Here is a 27412-nt window from a genome sequence, read left to right as displayed (position 1 = left end):
CTGGTGACCAGCATACTATTGTCTGTGTCTATCAGTTTCAGTTTTATATCCCAACTATGAGTGAAATTCACCCTCCAGTGATCTTGATCTGCACCCAGACTCAGCCACCAATTCCCATAGACTGTCACTATCTAAAAGTTCACTTGCCAAATCTCAATTTGTGCATTCTGCTTTCTGGCTCCCACTTCCTCTGCTGCCATTCTCTTTTGAGCCTAATACATCAGATATTCAAGCCTACCACTCCCTTGATCCTGTTTCTGTTGTAGTTTTTAATACCTCTGCACTAATAAATGCCATGGTAATTTCAAAGTCTTCCATGTCTTTATAATCTGCCAGGAATATTAACATACTAATTATTCCATCAATAAACACTTTCTCTTCACATGGCTTCCAGGGCATATGTTCTCACTAGCTGCATCTTCTCAGAGTCCATTGTGAGATATACTCTATATAGTCCTGATCTTAAAACATCACTGTCTCCTACTTCGTCCTTGAATCTCCCCTCTTTTTTTTTGGCAATTTCCTCCAGTCTGCTGGCTTTAAATAATTTTGTGCATATTGTTGTCTTTTAAATGTATGTCTTCTATCCAAAACTTTTCCATAATTCCATATCTTCACTTGTGTCTTACAAGAATCCCCAAATAAATACGAAATTAAACTCTTTTTATTTTTCACTCTGCCTGTAATCTTAGGAGCATGTTGTCTTTAGCAGTTCTTTCAGAACCTAGTCTTAGTCTGACCACTTAAGATTGCTTCTACTGCTCCCCCCACTACCACCTTGTTTTGGATTGCTGCAGTAGCCTAATCTCTCCCCCCATACCTGTACTCCAGTTTGTTCTTCACTGACGGCAAAAGGAACATTTGAAATGTCAGAACATTTCCCTACTTTGATCAAAGCTCTGCAGCAGCTTTCCTTCTACTCAGATAAAGTAGGATAATTTCATAACTCACAAGATTCTATGTGACCTACATAAGTACCTTTATGTTCACATTTTTACGTTGCTTTTCTCGCTTAAGTCACATTTGTGCACAATGCTGTTCTAAAAAATGCCAAATACATTCCCACCTCAGGGCCTTTGCATTACACCTTCTGCCTACAACGTTCTTTATGGGTAGATTGCAAAATTCCCTGAAGGAGAAATTCCAATATGTGTTTGCACATTTAGGTTATGTGTATAAATATCTGTGTATTAATAGAAAAAAATATTTGAAAGAAGAAATATCAAAATGTTAACAGTGCTTATCTTTAGGGAGACATTTTACTTGTACTGTATTTATATTTTCTGAATTTTTGCAATGATCAAGAATTATTTCTCCAGTAAGGAAAAAGTATTCGGTTTTATAGAAAAACTGCAGTGACTTCCCTTCCTCAGCTTTTTCCTCCATCCTCCTTCCTACATAATGTTCTGTTCCTTGATTCAGGTGCTGTTTACATTGTGTGTCCACTTTGGAAATTTTTCATGATATACTGATAATTTTGTGCATTTTTCTGTATACATTTATACTTCAATAAAAAAAAGTTACCCCCTTCCCCAAAATAACATGCAGTATATTTATTTATGTAATTATTTAAATGTTCTGACTAATTTGCTCTAAGTTACACTGTAAGATGTACTGCTAATTTAATGCCCTAATCAAAATCTTATTAACTATAAGACTATTAAAAAGCATTAGCTGCCAGGTAGAACATAAACAGTATCATTGGACTAAATTTAATTATGTGAAATAGGCAGGGGTATTTGTATTTCTTCAGAGAAAATGTAGGCTTAGTATTTTTTTAATAATGTGTTTTTTTTCCAAAACTAATCAAGTATTCTAAAATTTAGAGGTATTTTATATTTCTTCATATTTCATATTTTAATTAGTATACTTGAGTCTAAGTCAAGCAAGTTATTGACCAGAATTCAATAGATTTAATAGTATTTTCTAATATCTCTTTCTAATGCTTAAAAATTTTTTAAATTTATTTAACTATATGGTACTGAAGCTTAATTGCATTTGTACTCTCAAATCTGTAGATATTCCTGTCTTATTTTATAGTAGGTTAAGCTGCTCCAGTTTAAAAAAAAATAAAAAAGACTTCTTCCACTTAGATAGTTGATTTATAAGGAAGTAAAATATATGGTTTTAGCTTCAAAACAAGAAATTTTGACCAATACAGACATCCCTTCAAAGAAGGCCCTTTCTTTTGTGGCCATATATTCTATTTTTAGTTAGCTATTTAAACTGTAAGTTATATTCAATTTAATATTAATTGTTCTGAAATTGGTTATAATTAAAAATATTTTTCATTTGTAACATCTCTGAATCATACTTTATTTTCTTCTAACTCCTGTATATCATCAGAAAAATTATGTTGCTTTCAAACTTTATTTTGTGTGACATAAAATGTGATGTTATGATTGAACTCCTATACCTTTTGAGATCTCAGTTTCCCCAAGTAATCATCTGTCAGAGTTATAATTACTATTTTGTTCTTTAAAAAGCATACCTTCTTTATTGGTTTTTATGTATTTTTTTACATATTCACCTGTTTTTACTATCATATCAATATTTTAAATTTAGGATTTTTATGCTGGTGAACACTTAGCTCTGTGTGGTATATATTTAAAGGTTTGTTATATTTATATATCTTTTCTCCTTAAATCTAGATACAATTGAAAAGGAAATAAGAAAAATCTTCAATATTCCAGATGAAAAGGAAACCAGATTGTGGAACAAATACATGAGTAATACATTTGAACCTCTGAATAAACCAGACAGCACCATTCAGGATGCTGGTTTATACCAAGGACAGGTATTGTTTAGCAGTGCTATTTATCTTAAGTATACCATACATGAAACTTTCTGGAGTCACAAATATTTTTTGGATATCCTGGTAATCTGTGTGGGGTTCTGCTGGCTCTGGCTTCCTTTTTCTAACTCATTTCTTCTGTTCCCCTGCTGGACACTAGCCATACCTTCCATTTCACTTCTTGAACTTGAATATAAAAAAGAAGTTGTGTTCCATAAAAAAAAAAAAACAAAAAAACAACCAGCTAATAAGATAGGTCAGCAAACTTTCTGTAAAAGGTCAAATAGTACATATTTTTCCCTCTACTGTCCATATGACCTCTGTCACAACTACAACTCTGCCATTGAGGTAGCATGAAAATAGCCATTAGAGAGGATATGTAAACATGGAAATGGCTATATTCCAACAAACTATTTCCAAATGCAATCAGTGAGCTAAGTGAACTGTAGTTTACCAGCTCCCACGAAGGTGTCAACCTCTTCTTCTTTCTTTATAATATAATCCAAATAAATGAATGTGTTGAGAAATTAGCAAGTCCTACTGATTCTATCTTCTGATCGTTTCTTGAATTAATCTCTATGTCATTCCCAGCCCCTGTCTTAACAGATCCCTCTGCCTCCGGTGTTTTGCATGTCCACTTTCAATATTCCGTATTTCTGTTAGAATCCTCTTTCTAAAATGCAAACCTTATTATTTTCTTTTCATAAACCTTTCCTAGCTCCTTAACAATTACAGAATAAAGTCCAAGCACCTTAACACAGCTTGTAAGGTATAGTTTGATCTTTTGCCAGTTTTCCATCATCTTTAGATTATCCTTGTTTTGTGATTTACACTCTAACAAAACCAAACTGAACCACTTGTGCCCTAAACATTACTGTGTTGTTCATCCTCTTGTGCGTTCCTACATATTGTTTCAAAGGCCTTCTTCCCAATCCCTGCATCCAGTCAGCAAAAAGTTTTTTAACATCAAAATATTCATATTAACCATTAGTTCTGTCATGTAGTGTAACCAGATCAGATTATTAGTCCTTCATTTCCAGCTCAGATGTAAAATAATCTCTTCAGCCTTTCTGATCTATTTTTATCAATATCTATTTGAGGTACAGGATTTTTCTAGTTTGGAGAAAAAGTTACTCCCTTAACTTTCATAATAATTTATGTATGTCTTTTGTATCATTATGTACTTCAGTTATTTATATATTGAGCCCCCCACTAGACTATGAGGTGTTGGTTTTGATTGGACTTTGTGTCGTATTTATTTTTGTTTTTATTATTTTTAGTACTTAACACAGAGCCTGGTGCTCCAATATATGGAAGATTTTTTCTTGTTTTGCTTTGTTTTATTTAAAATTACTATTGACATCAGTAATATGATACAAGTTGTTAAAAATTCAAAGGAACAGAAGGAACTTAATTTTTAGTAAATGTTTACTATATGTCAAATCTTGTAATAAGATATAAAAGCAGTGATTTTCATACTTACTTTAGCCGTTATATTCTTAAGTGAAATATTAAAAATTTAATATGTTTTACAATTCAAAAGAGAGTTGCCTGACTGAAGCTGGAGTGAGGAACTTGGAACTTTACTGGTTAGTCAACACTCCCCTCTTGCCAGCCAACTCTCTCTTTCTTGGCTGCCAAGAGAATAAATCTCTCTCCTTGGTTACCATTCAGCAGGCCTTGAGGTAGCTCATAGTACAATTTGAAATATATAGTGTTATTTCTTTAACTCTTTTCAGTGATTGATTTTGTGTAATGGCTATTATTATTTCTATCATGTACATTAGAAAACTGAGGCTTCGAAAATTTAAATAATTTGATCATCTTGCTAGGGATGCATTTATCAGATTTTGAAATAGGAACATTTCCCAAAATATGCATTAAGTTTTACAGATTTTATAAGTTATTTTCTGAGTAATGATAAATAAAATAAACACTGCCCTTGACTTTTAATTTTTTTTTTACTAAAATTTTAAGTATTCTTATTAGGGAGTAAAACAAAAATATGTTACTGAAGAGTTTGCCTCCCAAAATGAGTGATCCTTATCTCTCTTCCTTGTGTGTGTGTGTCTCTGTGTGTGTTTGCAATTCCTTGCGTCTTATAATTGACTCCTTAAATTTGTGTCTCCTTTGCCCAGCTTTGGAACCAAAATGCAAATAGCTGTTCACTTTGTCTGGTGTGTCCTTTAATTAATCAACAGGGTTACTTTAGTTTCTTAGTGAATCCAGCTAGTCTTCTAAAACTCTTTTAACATTGGGGTTAAGAAAAACACTCTTTTATTGTGTCGTATTTTTAGGTGTTAGTGATAGAACAGAAAAATGAAGATGGAACATGGCCAAGGGGTCCTTCTACTCCTAAGTAAGTGCTTCCATTTTTTATGGCATATTGCATGATTTAGAAGCCTTTGATTTGAGATGATGAAATCCAGAATGATAGAATCTAATTGTGTGCTGTACATATATTCTTTATATTATAATATTTTATTTTCAGTATAGGAGTTATCTAAATTTGTTCCCTAAATTAATATTCTATTACTAAAAAGGCTTCCAATTCAAATTTCTTACAGAATGAGGTACAGTATAAAGGTTATAAATGTTATGTTATATTGTCTAATACAGTTAAATCACTGTTAAACATTTTATTTAATATTTTGTTTTAAGTTTGTGATATTCTCAAGTGTCTGCTAAAAGAACATTCTTTATCATAATGATTCTGCTATGAAAGTTATATTTTTATTTATTAAAATCAATGTTTCAGAATATAGAAGCACAAGTAGAGATATAAGAGTATAAGGATTGCTTTTGATAGTAAATGAGGGATGAAAAAATTAGAAATCTTTTTAACTTTTTTAAAATACTTGAAATCTACCGTCTTAACAAATTTTTAAGTTCACAATACAGCACTGTTAACTCTAAGCACATCATTGTGCAGCAGATCTTTAGAATTTGTTCATCTTGTATAATTGAAACTGTTCCTGTTGAACACTAATTTTCATTTCTTCCTCCTGTCAGTAACTTTGTTTCTATGAGTTTTGTTCCGTTTTACTTTGTTTCTATGAGTTTGACTAGTTTAGATACTTCATATAAGTAGAATCACACAGTATTTGTCCTAATGTGACAAGCTAATTTTACCAAGCATAGTATATCCCACATTCATCCCTGTTATCACACACAGCAGGTTGAATAATATTCCAATCTACGTATATACCACATTTTCTATAACCATTCATTTGTTGATGGACATTTAGGTTGTTTCCATATCTTGGCTGTTATAAATTGTACTGCAGTGAACATGGGAGTGAAGATATCTTTATGAGATACTGATTTTGGTTTCTCTGGATAAATACCCAGAAGTGAGATTTCTGGATCATACTGTATTTCTATTTTTATTTATTTTTAGTAACTTTCTACTGTTTTTCATGTCAACTGCATTATTTTACATTTTCATCAACAGTAAGGATTCCAATTTCTCCACATTCTTGTTAGCACATATCTTTTGTTCTTTTGATAACAGCACCCTAATAGATGTGAGGGGATATCTCCTGGTTTTAATTAGAATTTCTGCAGTGATTACTTATGTTAACCATCTTTTCATATACCTGTTGACCATTTGAATGCCTTCTTTGGAGAAATGTCTATTCAAGTCATAGGTCCATTTTTTAATCTGGTTATTTGGTTTCTTTTGCTGTTGAATTGTAGGAGTTTCTTATATTTTTTGGATATTCATTCTTTATCAGATATGTGGTTTAAAGATTTAAAAATAAAGCCCATATCCATAAAACTTCTAAAAGAAATCTTCGGGGAAGAGCTTCATGACCTTGGTCTAGGATCTATACTCCATTATTAAAAAACACTTAGGGCTAGTTATATCTTTAAACCCTTGAGCCCTGGCTGGTGTGGCTCGGTGGATTGAGCATTTGTCTGAGAACTGAAAGGTAACAGGTTCGATTTCAGGTCAGGGCACTTGCTAGGTTGTGTGTGAGGTCCCCGCAGTTGGGCGGCGGGATGTGAGGGAACTGATCTATGTTTCTCTCCCTCTCTCCTTCCCTTCTCTTTAAAAATAAATAAATAAAATCTTTTTAAAAATAAGTAAGCCTTTGAGAAGTAAATAGGTGCATATGCCACCTATTATTTTATATTTCAGTAGAGCTCAGGGGGACCTGTCATAATCAAACACATTAATATTCAGCAAGCATTTACACTCAATAGGATAATAAGGACTATAAATAGTCTCATATTAGTTCATGTTAGATTACACTCAAATGAACTTTGGAAAAATTGTTAAGTTTCTAGAGCTTTTGGAGTTCCAGGTTTTCTAATAAAATTGTAGACCAGTATTTTGAAATACTTAAAATAATGACTCAACTAAATTAATAATAATTTTTATTTGCTAATATAGTAAATCAGCAGTTTTCAACTGGTATGCCCCATGACACACTGTTTGCCACAAGAATTTTTAAAACATGCAATATCTGACCATTTACTCAGGGGCCCTGACCTTTTTTCCCTTAGATTGCCAAATAAAAAAAAAATAAAAACAACCAACACAACAATAGCCTTCTGGTGTGAATGAATCAAAATACCTTTTTTTGTCAAATTGGCAAAAAATATATTTTTTGATGTGCTGCAGAATTTTAGTAATTGATGTGTGCCATGAGATGCAAAAGGTTGAAGATCGCTGTAGTAAATAAAAGCGAAGAAAGATCTGGAACTTACTTTTCTTCAAAACTAAAATGCATCTTTAATAAATGGTTCTCTATCCTTTTTACCTTGTGTAAAGTTTTTTAATTTAAATTTCATGAGAATGTGCCTAAATACATTAGTTACATTTTATTCTTACTCTATTCAGTTGGATATAATACAAGGGCAGAACTTACTATAAGAAGAATATAAAAAGCACATGGTAGAATTATGTAGATTTCTTGATGAAGTTTTAGAAGTTAGGAATATCTTTATGAATATTCACATTTAGTCTTTAAGATTTTATTTATTTTTAGGTAGAGGGGAAGAGAGAGAGAGGAACATCAATATGTGGTTGCCTCTTGCACACCCCATACTGGGGACTTGGCCCACAACCCAAGCATGTGCCCTGACTGGGAAATGAACCATCGGCCCTTTGGTTCGGAGGCTGGTACTCAATAATAAGGGGAAGTCCAAGTGCTAACAGGTAGATGAGGATATGTACAAATTCATTTGTAATTAGAAAAAATAAAGCATGAAATACAACCTAATGGTCTTCAGAATGACACAAATTTAAAAGATAGCCAATACAAACTGTGTAGAGCGTTGTGAGAGAAGTCTTCTGTATAATGGTGGGAATATAAACTAGTACCACCCACCATTCTGTAAATCAGTCAGTGTTCAGTTAAATCAAGAATGCCTAATCCCTCTAACCCAGCACTCAGTGGAATTTTTACACAGGTCCCTGATGGCACAGTCTTTGTAGCTGTATTGTTTGTGGTAGTGGTAGGGGTAATTTGGAGGTAGCTTAGCTTAAGTCTCTGTCACAGATTAAGTGATTAAGATGCGGTATACGAATGATGTTTTGTTAAGTTGTACATTTGAAATCTGTATGGTATTGTGAATCAATGTCAACCCAATTAATTCAATAAAAGAAGAATGGTGGTGTACTGTGGATACCAGTGTAGCAGGTAGAAGTAATAATGGTGCAATCTTTAAAACTGGATAAGTTTTAAAACATAAAATCAAGAGAAAAAAATAAAAACAAAATGAGATTTTAATTCAGTACCATTTTTGTAAATTTAAGTTTAATACAGTACCATTATGTATGTTATTGTTAAAGAATAGAACATATTGTATAAAAATGTTTATAGAAATAGCACTTAAAGTGTACAAAAATTGGAGTACCAGTTAGAAAAGAAAATAAAAGGTTGAGGAATTGTCACTTGTTTTTATTTATATGTGTATAATTGAGATAAGGATGCAGGTTTTTTTCTGGATGAATACCTGTTTCCAAAAAAAAGTGGAATTCTGTATATTTACTGAAGTCACATTATAAACACATGTAATTTAGACAAATTCAGCTCCAGCATAGGGCATTTAATTTTAGGCCCTCAAGAAAGAAATTTCAAGATATTGAGATACAGAACAGCCTGTTTTGTACACTCAAAGTTTCCATCATGTCTGTCAGGAGACAGCTCCTTGTCCTTAATATGGTATGGAGATGCTAGTTCTAATAAAACATCCCTAACCTGGGATCTGTTGGGTGCTCATATGGCCTAGCACATAACCAGTTCCTACACAGAGCATCAAAAGTTGAAGAAAAATTGCCCTGACTGGTGTAGTTCAGTGGGTTGGGCATCATTCCACAAATCAAGAGGTTGCTGGTTTGATTCCCAGTCAGGGCACATCCCCTGGTTGTAGGTAGGGTCCCTGGCTGGGGGCATGCAAGAGGCAACCTACTGATATTTCTCTGGCACATTCATGTTTCCCTCTCTTTCTCACTCCTTTCCCTCTAAAATACATAAATAAAATCTTTTTAAAATGTTGAGGGAAAGTTATTAAAAGCTGTAATATGGTGAAAGAAGGATCACCTGTTGAGTTTGTTAAAACACAGTTTTCTAGACCCATCCCAAGAATTTCAGATTTGGTAGAAGTTCTGTAGGCAGTGTTTCTTAACGTGTGATATGTAAACCACCATAGACAGCAGCCTCCAGGGTCCTCACCCCTGACCAGCAGAATGTTAATCTTTCATGGGCCCAGGAATCTGCATTTTAGGTGCTGCTATGAACAACAAAATGTAAGAATACCACTACAGTAAGCATAAGAGAAAGTATGTCAGTGTCTTACTTATCTGACTTTTTTATACTGCTGAAAACAGAGAAACTTAAGTGCTTGAAGATACTAAAGTTGTACTAGGCCCATTTTGATCAGAATTGAGATCATATATCCTTAGCTGAAGCACAAATTTTTGGACTACTTAACTGAGAGTAAGTGCTACATAGTTTAAAATGTTAAGGGGTGACTATAATTTTGTTTACAACATGTCCTGAACTTTTAAAAATGTATGTAATCTAAACTCAAAATCTTACTAGAAATCTAAAACCCACCTTAAAAAAACTCGAAGTTTTCTGTCTGGATTTTTCTCTAGATAACAAAATGCTACTTGAAATTTTTATCTTTATATTTAAATTATATTTTAAAAATACTCAAGTGATTAGTTTTTTCCAAAACTTTCATTTCTAATCTACTTTGAAGTGTGTAATTTCTTAAGAGTTCTCAAAATCACTGTATTTTCTAATGACCCTTACAAAAATTATAAATCCTCTGAGGTTGCTTTTCTTTTCTGTTAAAGTATGACCATTTTACAAAGATTTTGTTAGCAGGTGATAACCTACTTGTTGGGGATGTGTAGCTAGTTTAAATTGTATTTCTAAATAATTATTTTAAACTAGAATAGTTGTAGAAGACTGGATGGTACTAAACGGAGGAGAAACTAATCAATAGAGTCTCCCTTACTAATAGAATTCCAGAAAATTTGTTTAATGTTAATACCTTCTTCTTCCTTAGCTATAACTTCTAACTAAGGTAAAAACTTTAATAAATTTTGACTAAATTATACTATTTTTTCTTATTGTTTCATTTAGGTATAGTTATTTCAAAGAATGCCTTAGAGTTATTAACATTATAGAAAAATTGCAAATGTTGCTGGTTTTCTGAAATAAGTAAAAATTCCTCTTATGAGAGTATTGTAGAAAGTTGATTTAATTCAGACATCTTCATTAATTGCTCAAAAATATTGACAAAAGACATTATTGAGTATCTAGTGAAAAAAGAGTGTCATTGATGATTGTAAAAAGGCAGTTTTCATGGGCTAGAAAACAACCAGAGAAGAAACCAAATCAACCAGATAAGATATGAGAGGCTGAAAAAATCAAATGGAAAACTAAGCCAGTAGTCTTACTCACACATTCTCCCTCTACCATCTGTGTTGTCCTGATTAACAGAATTCCAATTTGGTGACTGAAGCACTAACTATAAACTACAAACTGTATCTAGTGCCATTTAGTATTTTTGCAGTACTCTGTCCCTGAGTGCCTGGAGAGAGGGAGCACTTTATAAATAAAACCATTGCATACTACTTTTGGTCAGGATAAATAATAACCACCCAGGTGACTCTGCAATATTCTGTTTCTGGTTTTGGGGGTTTTTTTACAGTCTTTTTCAGTACTGTACAATACCTGTTTAAATGCAAATAGAAAAAACTTAGTGTATGCTTTAGAATTTTTAGAGATTAATTAAGTCCAATTTGCATACATAATTACTAAATAACTGTAGAAATGGATTTAGAAATAGTAGATAGACCTATTTGATTGAAAATTATTAAAATATAAGGAAACTTCTATCATGTATTATTTTCTTTTTAACAGAAATTGTGCTGAGACATCTCAAGTATTTATAAGCATGATGGCCTCTGCTTATTTGAAACTTCAGTAGATTTAGTTATGCAGTTCTGTTGTTGATACTAAAAGAGGTATAATTCACAGAAATCACACTCTTAATGTTTCTATGAAAGTACCTAAATTTGGCCCTGGCTAGTGTGGCTTAGTGGATTGAGTGCTGGCCTGTGAACCAAGGGGTCAGCAGTTTGATTCCCAATCAGGGCAAATGCTGGGTTGTAGGCCAGGTCCCCAGTGGGGGGCACATGAGAGGCAACCACACTTCAATGTTTCTCTCCCTCTCTTTCTCACTCCCTTCCCCTCTATCTAAAAATAAAATGGATAAAATCTTTTTTTAAAAGGTCATTTCCAAATTTAATTGAAGTTAGAAGATTTAGACAGTTATTTTATGCATAAATGAATGTAATATAAGTGCACAGTTCTCACATAGATGCTTGATATTCACAGGTACTCACAGACAATTCTTGGCTATGTTATTTCTTCCTCTCTCCCCTGACTTGTTCCAAAAAGGAATTGAGCAATTTACAGTAACCTGTGTAAGTCAAAGTTAACTATAGGAATAGATACAGAAATCAGGACAAATGGAAAATGGACATAGTCACAATAAGATGAAGCCAAAGAAGAATTTAGTTGACAGGAACAGTAAGGGCCTTGGAAGATATAACTAATCTGCAAGTATATGGACTTTTTTAAGATTCTGATTCAAACTAACCAATTTCAGGAGAGAAGATACTTTGAGAAAATTGGGATAAAACTGAACATGAGCTATTAGATTGGGACTAACAATGGTATTAAAAAAAAAGATCTGTCACCTATTGTGGTTGAATACTGTAGTGTTTACAGGTGAACTGATGAATGCCTGAGATTTGCTTTAAAATATTCCAGCAAAGACATGGGGGAAGGGAGGCTGAGGAGATTACAAAGAGTGACAGAATATTAATTTTTGAAGCTGAGTGACTGATACAGGGTATATGAGGGCTTGTGTATGTTTGGAAATTTCTATATAAGAAGTTGAAAATAAAAATGCCTTAACTAGCAGTGAAAAAAGGAACAAAAAATAAAATTATAAGAAGCAATTTATATATAAATTCCCTTCAACTCACTTTTGTTTACCTTTAAGTTCCTAACACTCTTCCTGACCTTAGCAGACACAACTGTAGCAACTGCTTATTGAAATGAATTAATCTGTATCTCACAACAGTAAAAGTGTTTAATTTTTCAAGAGATGTAATTTTTTTCTCCAAGAATTTATATCAGCATAATTGTTAAAAACTGAGAAAGTTTCAAATTGCTCTTGGTTTTTTTAAGATAATTTTGATTTATAATTGTTAGATTTTACAAAGTTGGGTTGTTATGTCAGATTTGAAAGTAACTATAAAAATGTTTAAGTAATTTAAATAAACTATTTAAATCTTTAAATCATTTTTGCTATGTCAGCTTTCAGACTTAACCTCTCTCTTTTTTCTTTCTTTCTCTCTCCCTTTCTTTCTTTCTTTCTTTCTTTCTTTTTTTTTGTTTCTTGGTTCCTCAGCATGGTATTAGATTTACTAGTATGTTAAATATTCAGTTAATTTACCAGGAATAAGATGTATTTTTCTATTGAAGTTAGAAGTTTAACTTAGTCTTGAATTGCATGCTTTTCATCGAAAAATCAAGAATAGGGAAATTGAAATAGTGCATTCAGTTGTCAGGGATAAAGTTTAATTTTCTCCATGAAATTATTTTAGCTACATTTATGTTTTACCTTTTTCTGTCTTGTTATAAATCACCGCCTTATATTACATCTGCCTCAAACTAGCAAAAATTAGTTTAACACTAGGTTGGTTAAATTTAGTATCTAATCCTTGGCTTAATAGCTATATGTAATATTCTAAGCGTTTTTGTCTCTTCTCTTTAGAAAGACATTAGAGCAGAATTGCTAATGATATAATCCAAATTACATCAAAGGAAGAGAGCCAAAGGGCTCAGGTTATAATCCACAGACTGACTAGTCAGCCTCTAAAAAAAAAAACTAAATGTTAGGTAGATTGGGCTATGTGTGATAGGTCAGAAGTGAAAACTAGAATAACTAAGTGATCAATATCTGTAACAGCATTTTAAAAGTGTTATATTTTAAAGTGACCTGTGGACCACATCTCTCCTCTCTCTAATCTTCATGATACTTAAGAACAATCTCTCCACCAGTTATTTATCCCAATCCAGTGCTTCCTAGACTTTGCTTTTTCTTTTATCCTTTCTCTTACACCTATACGAATGCTTAGCACTCTACTACAATATAGTAGACAGTCAAATAATGTTCATTTATTCTTGTTTCTTTTCCAGAGTCATCTTCCCGTAGCCTATAAATACAAACAAATCTCTTCCATCTTTTTAAAAAAAAAGCCATAAACTTTCCTCAAATACCATTCTTCCATTCTTAAATTTTTGTTTTGACAGCCAGTTTCTTTAAAAAGGCCATACTTAACTATTCTTTATTAGACTTTTTTTAACGTAGTTTATTTCACCTTTCTTTAAAACTTCCTTTTGGTAACTATCTTCTAAAGAATTTGAATCCATTATACCATAGTTTTTCAGGTAGTATTTTCACCTCTCTGATCAATCCTTTCTCTGTCTCTCTTCCTTTCCTGGGCTGGTATGTTTGGTTGTACAGATTGTATACTACGCAGCTCTTGAGGGTATTGTTTGCATTGCAGTCTGTGTAAAAGACTTTCCTTGGCACTGTGCATTATATAATTCCACTGACTGTATGCAGCAGCTCTTCTCATGCTTTAAGTGAATTGATACTCCACAAATTTCCATCTGAGGACCTCTCCTTTCATACCATAATACACTCAAAATCAGTGGATGGACTCTGTGCTAATCCTGTTTAGCTCACACTGACACAGATGTGCCTTTCTGTATTTCCAGTGGAGCTCTCTTCTGAATTTCAGATTTTTCCTAAATGTCATATAGGACTTACCATGTCAGATTGAACTCAGAATCTTTTTAACCCACATTCTCCCACCCCCTCAACCTAAACTATATCCATATCCTGTCTTCTTTATTTCACATACCATCTTGAGTTCTTCCTTTAACTTTGTTCCTCTTATTTAATTAGTCACCAAGTCTTACAGATTCTACCTCCTAAACCTAAAGTTTTCAAATGTTTTGATCGCAGTACCCTTTTACATTCTTAAAAATTCAGGACCCAAAGAACTTCCGTCATTGGTTTATTATATCTATTGACACATATATTTTAGAAATTCAAAATAAAATTTTAAATATGTATTTATAAATAATATAAAACTATAATATTTTGACATATTTTGTAAAAAATAACTATTTTCAAAAAAGATGTACTGAGGACAACAGAATTGCTTTATGTTTTTGCAGATGTCTTTAATATCTTACTGAATAGAAGATAGCTAAATTCTCTTAAGTGCTTCTGCTTTCAATTTATTGAGATGTACAGTTTGTGTTATATATCTAGCCTCACAGAAATATATGGCTGGTACAGGGAGAAGTTTTTCAGATGATTGATACTACATCAGAACTCAGCTGGTGGTGGTTTAATGATGAAAGGTTAATTACAATGTGGAATTTAAAGTCAGGTCAATGAACTTTTTATACTGTTACATTAAAATCTTCATGCAGTGGAGAATGTTGATTCACTGGGTAAATGCAGGTATTCCAAGTGATGATATATTTCATTATACAATATATTTTCAAAATCACACTTGTTAAAACATCACCAATTTTATGAGAAAAGTTTGAGTAGTGGGAAGCTATCAAGCTCACTGTGGCCAAGTCAAGTTTTCCAAAGTTCTGTTTTTTTGGTTGAACATTTGAATTTAATCATTGGCAACAAAAAGTTGTTTTCCTTGAAGTTGCAGGCCCCCTTCCTGTATTTTTGAGAAAACATCTGCCAGATAGCCTTTTATGTAAAACAGTGAAAAGAGTGGTGTCATGAGAAGAAGGGCTAGTTTGCTTGAAACTCAGATAATCGCACTACTTTTCATGACAACCATGTCACTTCAGTAGGTAGGTGTGCTTTTTGAAAGCTTTCTAATTTGTTACATAATATTAAAAGAAGATAAAGGTCATGATTTAATAAAATTAATAATTTTTATTTTTTAACATGGATATTATTAAGTGAAACTATATTTTCTACTCCAGGGGTGGGGATGTAGTAAAGAATACAGTGGTTCCAGTATATAGTTTGGTCCTACTGCTTTAATTCATGCTAATATGGCAGCAGTTTTACCCAGCATTTTTTTTATACTGTCATTACAATTATTCACCCAGTGAAAAAGGTCAAATACCATTTAAATAGCATTTTGATATTGTTATGAAAATAGTTTTGACCTCATATATGAGTACCCTGAAAGGATCTTAGAGCCCCCTGGACTGTACTTTGAGAATCGTTTCCTAAACATTCAAGACATGTTGCCCTTGCCTTTCCACTCTCTTAGCCCCAGCCTTTATTAATTCTTACCTTTATTATTTTTATGGTCTCCTAGATGATCTTCCAATCTTAAGTGTCTTGCTTTTCCCCAGGAGTTACCTTTCTAGAACACAAATCTGATTACGTTGATACCCTATTAAAATCTTTCTACTTCCCCTAGCACAATTGGATAAAATCCAAATTCCTTCACAGAACATGAAAGATTCTTTGTTATCATACACACCTTACTAACTTGTGTTCCTATCACTACATTCTTCCTATTCTTTCAGCCAATCCAAATTTATTAACTCCCTAAACACCTTATAATATCTCTAGTTTGCTACATTTGCATGTGCTGTTCTTGCTACCTGAAATACTCTGTTCCCCCTACCCCTCTGTGCACAAAATTTTAAAATTACTGCATTTACTGCCCACAAAATTTTATATTCTGTTATAATTTTAAAATTTGTCATAGGTTTTATACTGTGTTATGGTCATTTTGCTTATGTGTCCTTTTCTTTCATTAATTTGTGAGCTATTTGAGGTCAGGAACAATATATTGTTGTTTTTGTCTTTATATTCCTACTATTTACCAAGGGTGAAGTCTTGGTAACCATTTAATCAATGATTGAATGTTTTAATTAATTTCATAGAAACTTCTAATACTATCCTTGGATAGAGTAGTTAATGAACAGTAAAAAGGCCACAGATGGACAGAAAAAAAAAATAACATACAGGGTGAGGCAAAAGTAGGTTTACAGTTTTGAGTACACAAAATGGTTTATTCTTATATTATTAATTATTGTATTATTTTCCATATGAACAACTGAAAACCTACTTTTGCCCTGTGTATGTACCTCAGCCACTTTATTGGATGATGTAATTTATCTTTATTTCCATAATTTTTGCTATAAGTAAAATCCCTGGGTACATTTTGGTTTATATCTATGTCTCTGAAAAGTTTAATGAATTAAATTAAAATATAGTCAAACATTTTGAAAAATGAACCTCCTTAATTTATTATATCTCAATGTCTGATAAATGTAGGGTTTTTTTCCTAATTTAGCATTCCAAACATAAAGGAAAAATGCCTGGATACTCCTATATTTTTATTAATATTTTAAAACTAGCATACCTTAAATTATTAGGATTATTAAATGACCTTTTAAATAGATCCTCTAACTTGTTTTATATTAAACTTTGGTTGGTTGTAAGGGTCTTCTCTTCAGAAAGGCACCTAAATAGAAATCTCACTGTAATCTACCTGTATACAGCCTGCATCAACAAAAAGAACCTCCTTTAAAATGAAGAAAAATTTTTACCAAGATTTTATAATATATAAAATGTCAAAAATTAAATTAAAAATTGTATATGTAAGAAATTCTATTACCCATCATTTATTCTGCATAATGTATTCTAAGCACGTAGATTTAAAGAAATCCAGTTTGCTGAAAGCTGTACTTTCCTGCCCATTGGCCATTTCATTGTTCATTAGCATTTGAGTAGAGGAAATAAAATAATTTTTAAAAAACTGATCACTTTGGGCCTTGCCAATTTAGAATTTATGATGACTGAGATACTAGACTGAAAGTTATCTTTTTACAGACCATGGCTAAATGTTGCCTAGTAAATTTAAATTGTTTATAAAGTTAAAGTGGAAATGAAATCTTCTGTAAGCTTTTAAGTACTTTATAGTGGGTTTGTTGATTTTAAATTAATGCCTTTAAAGCAATAGTTGAATAAAGGCTAGTAACTGGAATTTCTTCAAAAAGATTTTGAATTAGTGAGGTATGCAACATACAGTCACATCTATGTCTCTTCTGTGTTTGCAGAGATAACTTTGGCCAAATATTACTTCTGGGATTATGTTTTGAATTCTTATGCTGTTCTCTTTCTGTTCCCTACATTGTAAAGAATTGGTATATCAGAGGTATCTCTGCCGATATATATAACTAGAATGTCATGGCACCTACTGAGACACAAAATGCATTTTATTTATGTTTCCTTAAAAATTAATATTTTAATTCTATTCATTTAAGGAAATTATTGATTGCGATATATTCATTGTGGTTACCTGAACTCATAGTGTTATTGGGTTAGTAAATCTTTGGGAGTTATATCAAGTTGTTTATTTAATATCATAAATTCCTTTTGAAAGTACTTCCCTTTGTACTATTATTTTTTATATAAAAGAATACATTGGAAATTGAAAACCAAAAGCTATATAGTGATTTTACTCATAAATCTGTTTTCCAGCATTCATTTACTACATACATTGTCATCTATTGGTTCTTTTCTTTATTTCATAATTAATTTTAAAATTCCGCATTTTTATCTAATTTAACATTTTCATATTTTTAAAGGTCCCCAGGTGCATCCAATTTTTCAACTTTACCAAAGATCTCTCCTTCATCTCTATCAAATAATTATAACAACATCAACAACAGAAAGTAAGCACTGAATCTTAAGAACTCTTTGTTTAATTGATCGCCCTATTGTGGTTGCAAAAAAATCTCATGTATCTAAAATTTAGGATAAAAGTCTTAATGCATTAAAACTGATTTTTTTAAAAATTACTGGTCAGATCTTCTAGTAGTAACTTCTCAGGAAAGAACACATAAACTTTTCCTTGATTTAATACAGTAATTTACTAAAAGAAATAAAGCACTTTTTAGAATTTTACATTCTAAACACTGAAATACATATAGAAATCTGTTAGAATTCAGTTTTTTAGAAGGAATATAAATTTCAGATGTCATTTTAGAACTAGATATGTAATATATAGTATTTTTTAAAAGTGTTTATCAGTGATGTACAATTGTAAAGCATACAGTTTTTATGTTCATTATAAAGGCAATCACTTTTTCTTTTAAAACATTAAAGAAACAGGTTATTTGCCCCATCCTGAATAATATTCAGAATCCTGAAATTTATAAAAGTTAGTGAAGGTGTGTGCTTTATTGCTGAAATAAAAAAAGTTGAAAATCACTTGGACCTTACCAGATCCTCTGAGATGGGTGTATTACCTAGAAAATTGGCATGGTTTTTCTTTTATAGAAAAGGAGGAAGCTTTTTTTTAATCAGTCCAGTCAAATTATGGGAAGAATTTTAATCCAGACATGACTGTTCTCTTTTTATTTCTTGGTTAAGTACATTGTGGTTTATGTATTAACAGTGTTTACATAGTTAAATATCTGTAGTACTTATCCAGTTCATAAATGGCATCTGATTATCCGAAAGAGTAAATTCAAAAAGGCTAAACCTATTGGACAACTAATCTTTATAATAACACCATTAATTGAATGTATAGGTTTAATTAGTTTTCCCATAAAATTCATATTTAGGGGGAGAATGAGGATAATTGACAAAATTATTTTAATATGCGTCTGGATTATAAATATATAATAAGAATAGCCAAAATGATTTGGAAAGGAAATATGAGAAAGGAGTCATCTTACTAAATATCATAACCTGTTATAAAGATACAAGAACTCTAACTGCATACTGCTGACCCACTAATACACTTATAGATTAGTAGACCAGAAATAAAAAACACTGCCTAGAAATAGACCTTTATATATAAATGAGTTTAATGTAATCAGAAAGCATTCTAAGACTGATGGAGAATGAAGCAAGTTAGCCAGGAAATGTAAGGAAAACTGAATCGCTATTGATAATTTTCCTTTGAAACTTTAAATTAAATTATTCTTCATCAAATGCAGAAAAATTAAAAGGCAAATAGATGGAAAAATACTTGCTGCAAATGAAATACTAAGGGTTAATATTCTTAATATATCAAGTTCATAAAAATCAGTGAGAAATTTTCTAAGACAATTAGAAAAATGGGCAAATGATACAGCTGGGCAATAAAAATAAAAGAATTAAAATATATAAGCATTTTAAATGTTCTAATTCACTAGTAACTAAAGATATGCAAATTAAAACCATAGAGATCTCTATCCACTTTCTCCCACCTCAGTCTCATTGGGAAAAATTAAGTGATGAATATCTGTATAAGGATTGTTTGGTCAAAATACTAGTTCATCTTTTCTAGAGAAGAGTTTGCCGTATGTGTTAAGATTTAAAATATTCATTCCCTTATTTCAGTAATTCATAAAAAGATATGTATACCATAGTATAATAAATAATATATTGTAGTATAATGAAATATGACACTATGAATATCCAGAATTGCAGTATAGTATGTTCTTTTCTATTTAAAAATGTTTATCCACAGGTAAATGACTAAAAAGAAATAGTTTCCTTTAATCTGGTTTATGTTTTATATGATTAAATTTATCAAAAATAATTTTATATAGGAGATAAAATATTACTTGTGTTTCTACAGTTGCGGATGTCTCCGATATTTACTATAAAATAATTCAGTTCCAGGTATAGCATGTATTTAGTTACTCTTTAGAGAGATTTTTAACATTGTATACAGACTACTGAACAAGGACTGTATTTTGACTAGAGTCACTGTTAGTATATGTGGTCTGGTGTGTTTCTGTTTTGTCTTACTTCCCTCTCATAGTAAAAATATGACAGTAAAATCTGATCTCAAAACCACTCTGACTGCAGAAAATATTAAGAGAAGTGGAGTGTTTTCCTATTTTTTAAACCATGATTAACTAGTGACTCTACTCTTATGACTAGATTATATTTTTAACTTTTTGTATTTGTCTATTGTAGGCACTAAAATAGTTCTTTCATATTAGGAAACCTTAAGCAAGTAGCTGCTGAGGTATCACCATGCTTAAAAGTTACGCTTGCCTTTTAAAATAAGGAGTGAAACTTAAATATTTATAATATGCAAAGCATTTTTTCCATTTTCAAAAAATGTTATTATCATAAATATCTAAACAGTTATTTCACCTAGAATTTATTTCTTAATTTTCTGTTCAATTTGTGGAAATAAGTAGCAGCTTAAGACTTCAAATGGAAACGGCATCATTCCTTTCATTAAAAATATGTAAAGTGAGTAATGACCTTTTCAGATTGTGGGCATTTTTGAAACTATATATGTGGAGATATTCTACAAGTAAAAGTATATACTAAAGTCAGTAGTTTTAATACATTGTATATGAAATGTACATTTCATATGAAATGTATTTACAAACTTTAGATTTGAATTAAACTGATATAATACCAGATGGACCATTTTCATTTCCAGAAATAAAAATATTGGCTGTAAAGGAAATAACAAAGTAAACTTGGAATTATTTATGTTTAATAAAGATTTTACTAAGGACTTATCCTGAAGAACAAGTTGCTGGACTATTGTTTGTTTACCCTATGTAGTTGTTTTACCTGTTAGTTCATACAGCATTTGTTCTTGCCCTAATTGTAATTTAAGAACATCTTTAATATACCAAATTCATTCTTTTTTTGTTTCCTACATTTTTCTCTCTTGCTACATTTGCCTTGATACAATACTGCCTTTAAAAAATCTTCTTAAAGTATTCATTGCCTCAACTCTTAGCATTCCACATCAGAACACATTTATATTTTTCTGTTAATTCATTTAAAGTTCTTATTTGAAATGGAAATGATTCCCTGTAAGAGATTAAGCCAGGAAAAGGACATGGATTTTGGAGAGTGCCAGAACTAGCTAGCCATCTGGCTTTTAACAAGCTACTTGCTGCAAGTGTCATTTCATTAACTGCAAAGTGAGCATAATTATAGTTATGAGAATTAAATTATAGATGTATAATGTTTATAATGTCGAATGTAAGTGCTAATTGAAAAATCAGTCTGAAATTTTTATAGAATGATAAGGGCTCAATTTTACAGAAAAGGTTATACTTTTAATTTATATTTAAGGTGAGAATTAATCTGGTATAGTATTGAAATTTCTGTTAAGATTAATGGTAATTGTATTTATTTTTGAAGTAGCATGGCTTTATAGGATTGTATACTCTTTTAGGAAAAAAAGCAGAAATAGTCATGAAAAAATAGAATCTGTCTTTCAAGCCTAAGTCTCCATGTACTTTATCAAAGTATTTAAAGAACTGTTGGTTTTGGTATTTCCCATTACATACTTTAATACCTGATTTAGAAAGCACATAAAATGTAGATTGTAAGTGACCAATCGAGATAGTATTAAAGTATTTTAAGTTCATCAATTTTTGTCATTGTACATCTAGACAATCCGAATCTTTGGAACTTGCTTATACTTACCCTGTCACTTAAACTAAAATGCAGAAATTCTTTAAGGATTCGGGTTTTAAAAGACAAAAACAAAAACTGCATTTGTAAATAAGTTTTTTGTTCATTTTTCAGTAAATAGGAAAAGCTATTGCAGCAAATCACATCCTGTTGCCACAAAGAATAATAGTTTCAGCCCTGGCTGGCATGGCTCAGTGGATTGAGTGCAGGCTGCGAACCAAAGTGTTGCAGGTTCGATTCCCAGCCAGGGTACATGCCTGGGTTGCAGGCCATAACCCCCAGCAACCGCACATTGATGTTTCTCTCTCTCTCTCTCAATCTCCCTCCCTTCCCTCTCTAAAAATAAAATAAATTTTAAAAATCTTAAAAAAAAAAAAAAAAAGAATAGTTTCCAGCACCCATTTGTGTTATTTGTGGGAGAGACAGATAACTATATATATACTTACGGAATAAGCATGTAAATGTGCTTTAAGTCTTTTTACTTGCATCTGTGTATGTGCATTTGTGTGCGTACATGTATGTAGGTGTAGGCATGAGCATGCACTGGGACATACCTTCCCTGTATGCTCATAGACTGCTTAAATTTTATATTTTAATACCCAGAATATATGTTTTTAATGTATAGAATGTGTACAAAATATAGGCCTTGCCTCTTTCTTAGTATATAGCAGTCCTTGATTTTTAGCACTTAGAGAACTTTTTTAAAAAATAGGATTCAATTTTTTGTTGCATATCTTTGAAGTTAGATTCAAGTATTCAGTCATCAGTCATTGAGTGAACTTATTTTGAATTGCTAATAGTTGCCTTGTACCTTGTTAATAACTGGAAATATAAAATTAAATATTAATTATAAGGCTAATGATCTGTAAAAACCAGCAGATGCTTGAATTCTGTTTGTTTCATACCCTTTTTTTTTTTTTTAAGTTTAAACGCACATATGGCTGCAAGACTAGCAATTCTGAATTTGATGATCAAGATTGTATTTCTCTGGATGCTGCTATTTTTTGTTAATCCCAGGGTAGATTGTTTTTTTAGTCAGGGACTCAGTCTTTTTGTTTTTAATGGAGGGGTATGTTTTCTTAAATGCAAAAATATTAGTGGGCTAGCATTGAGCATGTAATTTTGCTTGATGTGGTTTTGTGTGTTTTACCTGTTTAGCTTGTTGGGGTGAGCTTGTGTGTGTGTTTATTAGAGACTTTGTTAGAACAGCTGTGGCACAGTCCACTTAAGCTGTTAAAATAATGAAGTGGTAGTATAGAAGCTACAATACAACATATTTGAAATTAAAAACTTTAAAAAATATCAAACAAATTGTAAAAAATTGAGATTGTTGTGTTTATTTATAATATTTTTTGCTTTTTATTTACGTCATCGTTTGCTTTTAGCGAATGACCTCACTGAGTCTTGTTCAGGTTTGTACTAATGAAATAAAAAAAATTGAAATTATGTTTTTGAATTATATACAAAGTATCCATCACAAATATTTTATAAAATAATCTGTTAAAAATTAAGGGAGAATCCATACTTTTTCAGGAAATTATTTTTTTTACATGTAAAAAGAAAGAGGGTCCCTGAACTGTGTGGTTCAGTTGGTTGGGCATCATCCTTCAAAGCAAAAAGTCCTCACTGGTTCAGTTCCTGGTTAGGACATATGCCTGGGGTGCAGGCCCAGCCACTGATGGATGTTTCTCTCCATCTCTCTCTCCCTCCCCTCCCCTGTCTAAAAATAAATAAATAGAATATTTTTAAGAAAGAAAAGAAAAAATATTTCACTTATTAATTGACTTTTCTTTTTTCTAAAATTACCTTGATTCACTAAGATTGAAGATTGTATATTTTTTTAAGATTAGTATTTATTATACTGATAGTATCAATTATCCCGAGGTTTTATTTATCTAGTTAAATAAACTGCATTATTCTAACTAATACAAAGAGAACCCAAATAATACTGGAATGCACTTGCTTAGAATCATTTTATTTTTGCATTCCTGCTCTCCCTGGCTTTTTTCCACATTTGCATACTAGATTTTGCTAGTCTAGCATAGAAACTATAAATAGAATCTTCAGAACAGTGATGTCACAGAGGCCTTGTATATTCTGCTCTTGCCTGTAACTAAAGTACAGCTCCTCATGTTTCTACTATTCTCTTACAGTAGCAGGGTGTAAAAGGGACATAAATCAGATGATTTATTGCTGCGGGTGGTGTTTAAAATCTGAATGTTTTAAATTTGATGGAGCAATGAAGAATGGGGCAAGCTATGAAGCTGCTCCAGTTAATCAAGGGTAGAAAGATATAATAGTGGTTTGTTTTGGTTGGTATGGTATATGACACAGTGATTTTGTTGATTGTATGAGTAGTATCTTAATTAATAGAGTATTTTGATTTAAGTTCATGTCTTAGGAAGAACTTGAGTTAAGTGCTTTATAAAAAGTTTAATGACTGACCACCTATCTCAATATGTTTAAAATACTCTGTTCGTTATAACTATATTGAATAATTGGGTGCATTATGAAAAATATTTTTTGTTTTCTTTCAGTGTGAAAAACTCAAATTATTGTCTCCCATCATATACTGCTTATAAGAACTATGATTATTCAGAACCTGGAAGAAACAATGAGCAGCCAGGCCTCTGTGGCCTAAGTAACTTGGGAAACACATGTTTCATGAACTCGGCTATTCAGGTAGGTATTTCCAAACAATATGAAACCTGTGTTTTTCATGGAAATCAGGGTTATAAGAAGAGTAGAGTTGGGTTTAACATGTCACATTATGAGTATTATATGTGCTCTGAGAGTTTCTTTTTAAATGGAATTTTTAAGCATACACATTTGACTCATTCATTCTAGTGCTGGTAGGAGAATATCAGTATCTTATTCCTCATTTAGATGGCATATGATTGATGACCACATAGTAGAACACTAAATATCAATTCATGCAAAAATATAACTCCAAGCAGAAAACTTAGACTCTATGAAAAGAAAGCTAGTGAGATCTCTGCATATTGAATAGAAGTCTCTTGGGTATTTTTGGACATTGGTGGGAATGTTAGAGAATAAATATTTTATGGTCACCAATAAATAAATTTATTTATTTAACTCTAACTCTAAATAAAATTATTTTAAATCTTTTTTAATCATACTGTGAAATTAAGATTTTAGAAATGAGAAAATTTTATGGACCTCCTTTTCTATACATGTTTTAACACATCACTTTCTCTTAAAGATCCTTAATTTGAGGGTATAAGAGATCACTGCCCTTTTTTTCCCTTTGTCTCTCCGTGGAACTTCTCTTTTTTTCTTGCTGTCTATATTCTCTTCCAACTTAACTTGTTAAATATTTATGTCTTTGATGGATTTGGAAGTAACAAGATCCATGTGTATTTTAATATCACTGTCATTATGTATAAAATTAGAGCTGGCTATTTACTACCCCTTTCACAAATAAAATTCTTTTTCAAAAGCCTCAAATAATGATACACTGTTTCTGATATTTAAATTTCTTCTGGTAAGTTTTCTCTCTTTTTTTCTGAATTTTTATTTCTTAATCTGCCATTTTTTCTGTTCTCTATTCATATTTAATACTGTACCTCCTATGCCTAGGAGGCAGACTCATGGGGGGAGAACAGATGACAGCTAGTGGAAGGGGTGGGGGGATGCAGTTACAAGGAACAAGGACTTATGGACATAGACAACAGTGTGCTGATTCCTGGGGGGACTAGAGTATATTGGAACTAAATGGCAATGGGAAAAAATATATATACATGATAAAGATTATATATTAAAAAAGGTAAAGTGCAGAGTATGGATTAATAAGGACATTATTACATATCTTTTTGACTATCTGAGAAATGTATAGGACTGTTCACCATCAAGAATTCTAAATAAATCTTTTTGTACATTATTGTTAATCCAGTTGTTCCTTCAATTAACCATTCATTGTCTTTGTAGCATTCTTGGGAAATTAGAATTAAACTGTCATAACTCTGCAGACCAGGGATTAGCAGTCTTTTAAAAATGTAATCATAATTGGTTATTTTCTGATTTCTTGGTTTACAGTTGAACCACTCAGGAAATAGCCTGTCTGTTCAGCATATACTGTGTACATTAATAAACTCTTTCTTTAAACCTTCTTTGATGAGTAATATTGTCTATACCTTAATGTGAGTTATTTTACTCAAAATTGTTTTTCCTAGGATCTTAGCACTAATGAAACAATTACATTTTTATTTTTATTTTTCTGGAAGAGGAGAAAGAGAACTCATCTGATAAGAGCAAGCCAAAGCAAATTATCCTTATAGTTATACTTAGATAATGATGTAAAGGCATTGGTGTTGAAACTTCAGAGATAGGGATAGGTCAGACAAGATGTACTTGTACATCTATCTGTTGGACTACTCAGCCTGATCACTGAAAATCATCTTCAGTACCATCTCTGTAAGATGTTTTATATAAACGGTCAAAGTTACTTTGGTTCTAGGGACTTTATGTTTAGTATTCTAGTATAGAAAACCAATGTTGGTGCTTTTTCATAGGGATTAAGAAAACATTTTAACAGCTTAAACAACGAATACTTGAGTCTTTCAGAAGAAAACCAGTATTCATGCTAATGATTCATGGGAGGCTCTGGCTTACATTCCTTCTAAGGCAATACTGTATTCTGTTTTCCATTGATATAGTGCATATACTGTTTGTTTCATATGGTTAACTGTAATTTCTCAAAAATGAGTATTAAAGTTAAATATTCACCCAAACCGGTATGGCTCAGTTGGTTGGGCATTGTTCCACAGACCCAGAGGTCACTAGTTCAATTACCTGATTACCGATTGTCGCGTGTGCCTGGGGTGTATGTTAAGGCCCCTGTCTGAGCGCATGTAAGAGGCCACCAATTGATGTTTCTCACCTGATGTTTCTCTCGCTCTCCTCCTCCCTCCTGTCCTCTCTCTAAATAAATAATTAAATGGAATCTTAAATATTTTAAAATTAAATAATCTAATTAGCTATATTGAGCTAGGTTTGGCATTTAACTTTCTTTTTAATTTTTTTATTATTATTGATTTTAGAAAGAGTAAGGAGGGGAGGAAAAAGAGAAATCAATTTGTCATTGAACTTATTTATGCTTTCTTTGGTTGCATCTCATATGTGCCCTGACCAGGGATCAAACCCACAATTTTGTCATACTAGGATGATGCTCTGACAGCTGAGCTACTTAGCCAGGGCCTCTTGTATATCTTTTAAGGCATCAAACTTCATTTTATTAGTCTTTGCCTCTGTTCACAGCAATTTCATTACAATAAGTTGGTAGAGGTAATGCCATCCCTCTCAATATGTTTCACCTTCACACGTACTATTTCAGCTGACAGATCACCATAAGGGTGAGGTTTGTTAGGTTGATAATTTGTTATTTTTTGGCAATAATCATAAAGTAAAAAAAATTTTAATGAAATTTCAGTAAAGTATTTTAAGCAGTGGATATATTTTATGTCTGTATCTTGGTTGGAAATTGTATTTCTCTAAAATAAAACTCGCCAAGCAATTGGAGAAGAGAAAATATGAGTTTTTATTTTTGCTACTTTTGACTTTTAATCGAAATCCAGAACTAGATAAACT

The 27412-nt window shown here is 31.8% G+C and overlaps 1 protein-coding gene across 2 annotated transcripts in view; it reads left to right on the top strand.

Annotated features, from left to right (window-relative positions):
- Positions 1-27412, top strand: part of USP15 (ubiquitin specific peptidase 15) — a 110571-nt gene that overhangs the window by 45246 nt on the left and 37913 nt on the right. Inside the window, exons 5-8 of one of the 2 annotated variants that reach the window (XM_045829431.1) lie at positions 2652-2797; positions 5092-5153; positions 18001-18087; positions 24343-24487. In XM_045829431.1, coding sequence (XP_045685387.1) covers positions 2652-2797; positions 5092-5153; positions 18001-18087; positions 24343-24487 — 440 coding nt within the window. The remainder of the gene's footprint in view (positions 1-2651; positions 2798-5091; positions 5154-18000; positions 18088-24342; positions 24488-27412) is intronic. The other variant, XM_045829432.1, reaches the window with a different exon arrangement.

Source organism: Phyllostomus hastatus, unplaced genomic scaffold, assembly GCF_019186645.2.
Source record: "Phyllostomus hastatus isolate PE091 unplaced genomic scaffold, TTU_PhHast_1.1 phas_scaffold_93, whole genome shotgun sequence".
Lineage (NCBI taxonomy): Eukaryota > Metazoa > Chordata > Mammalia > Chiroptera > Phyllostomidae > Phyllostomus > Phyllostomus hastatus.
The sequence above is the reverse complement of the archived record's forward strand: the minus strand, read 5'-3'. Positions and strand labels throughout refer to the sequence as shown.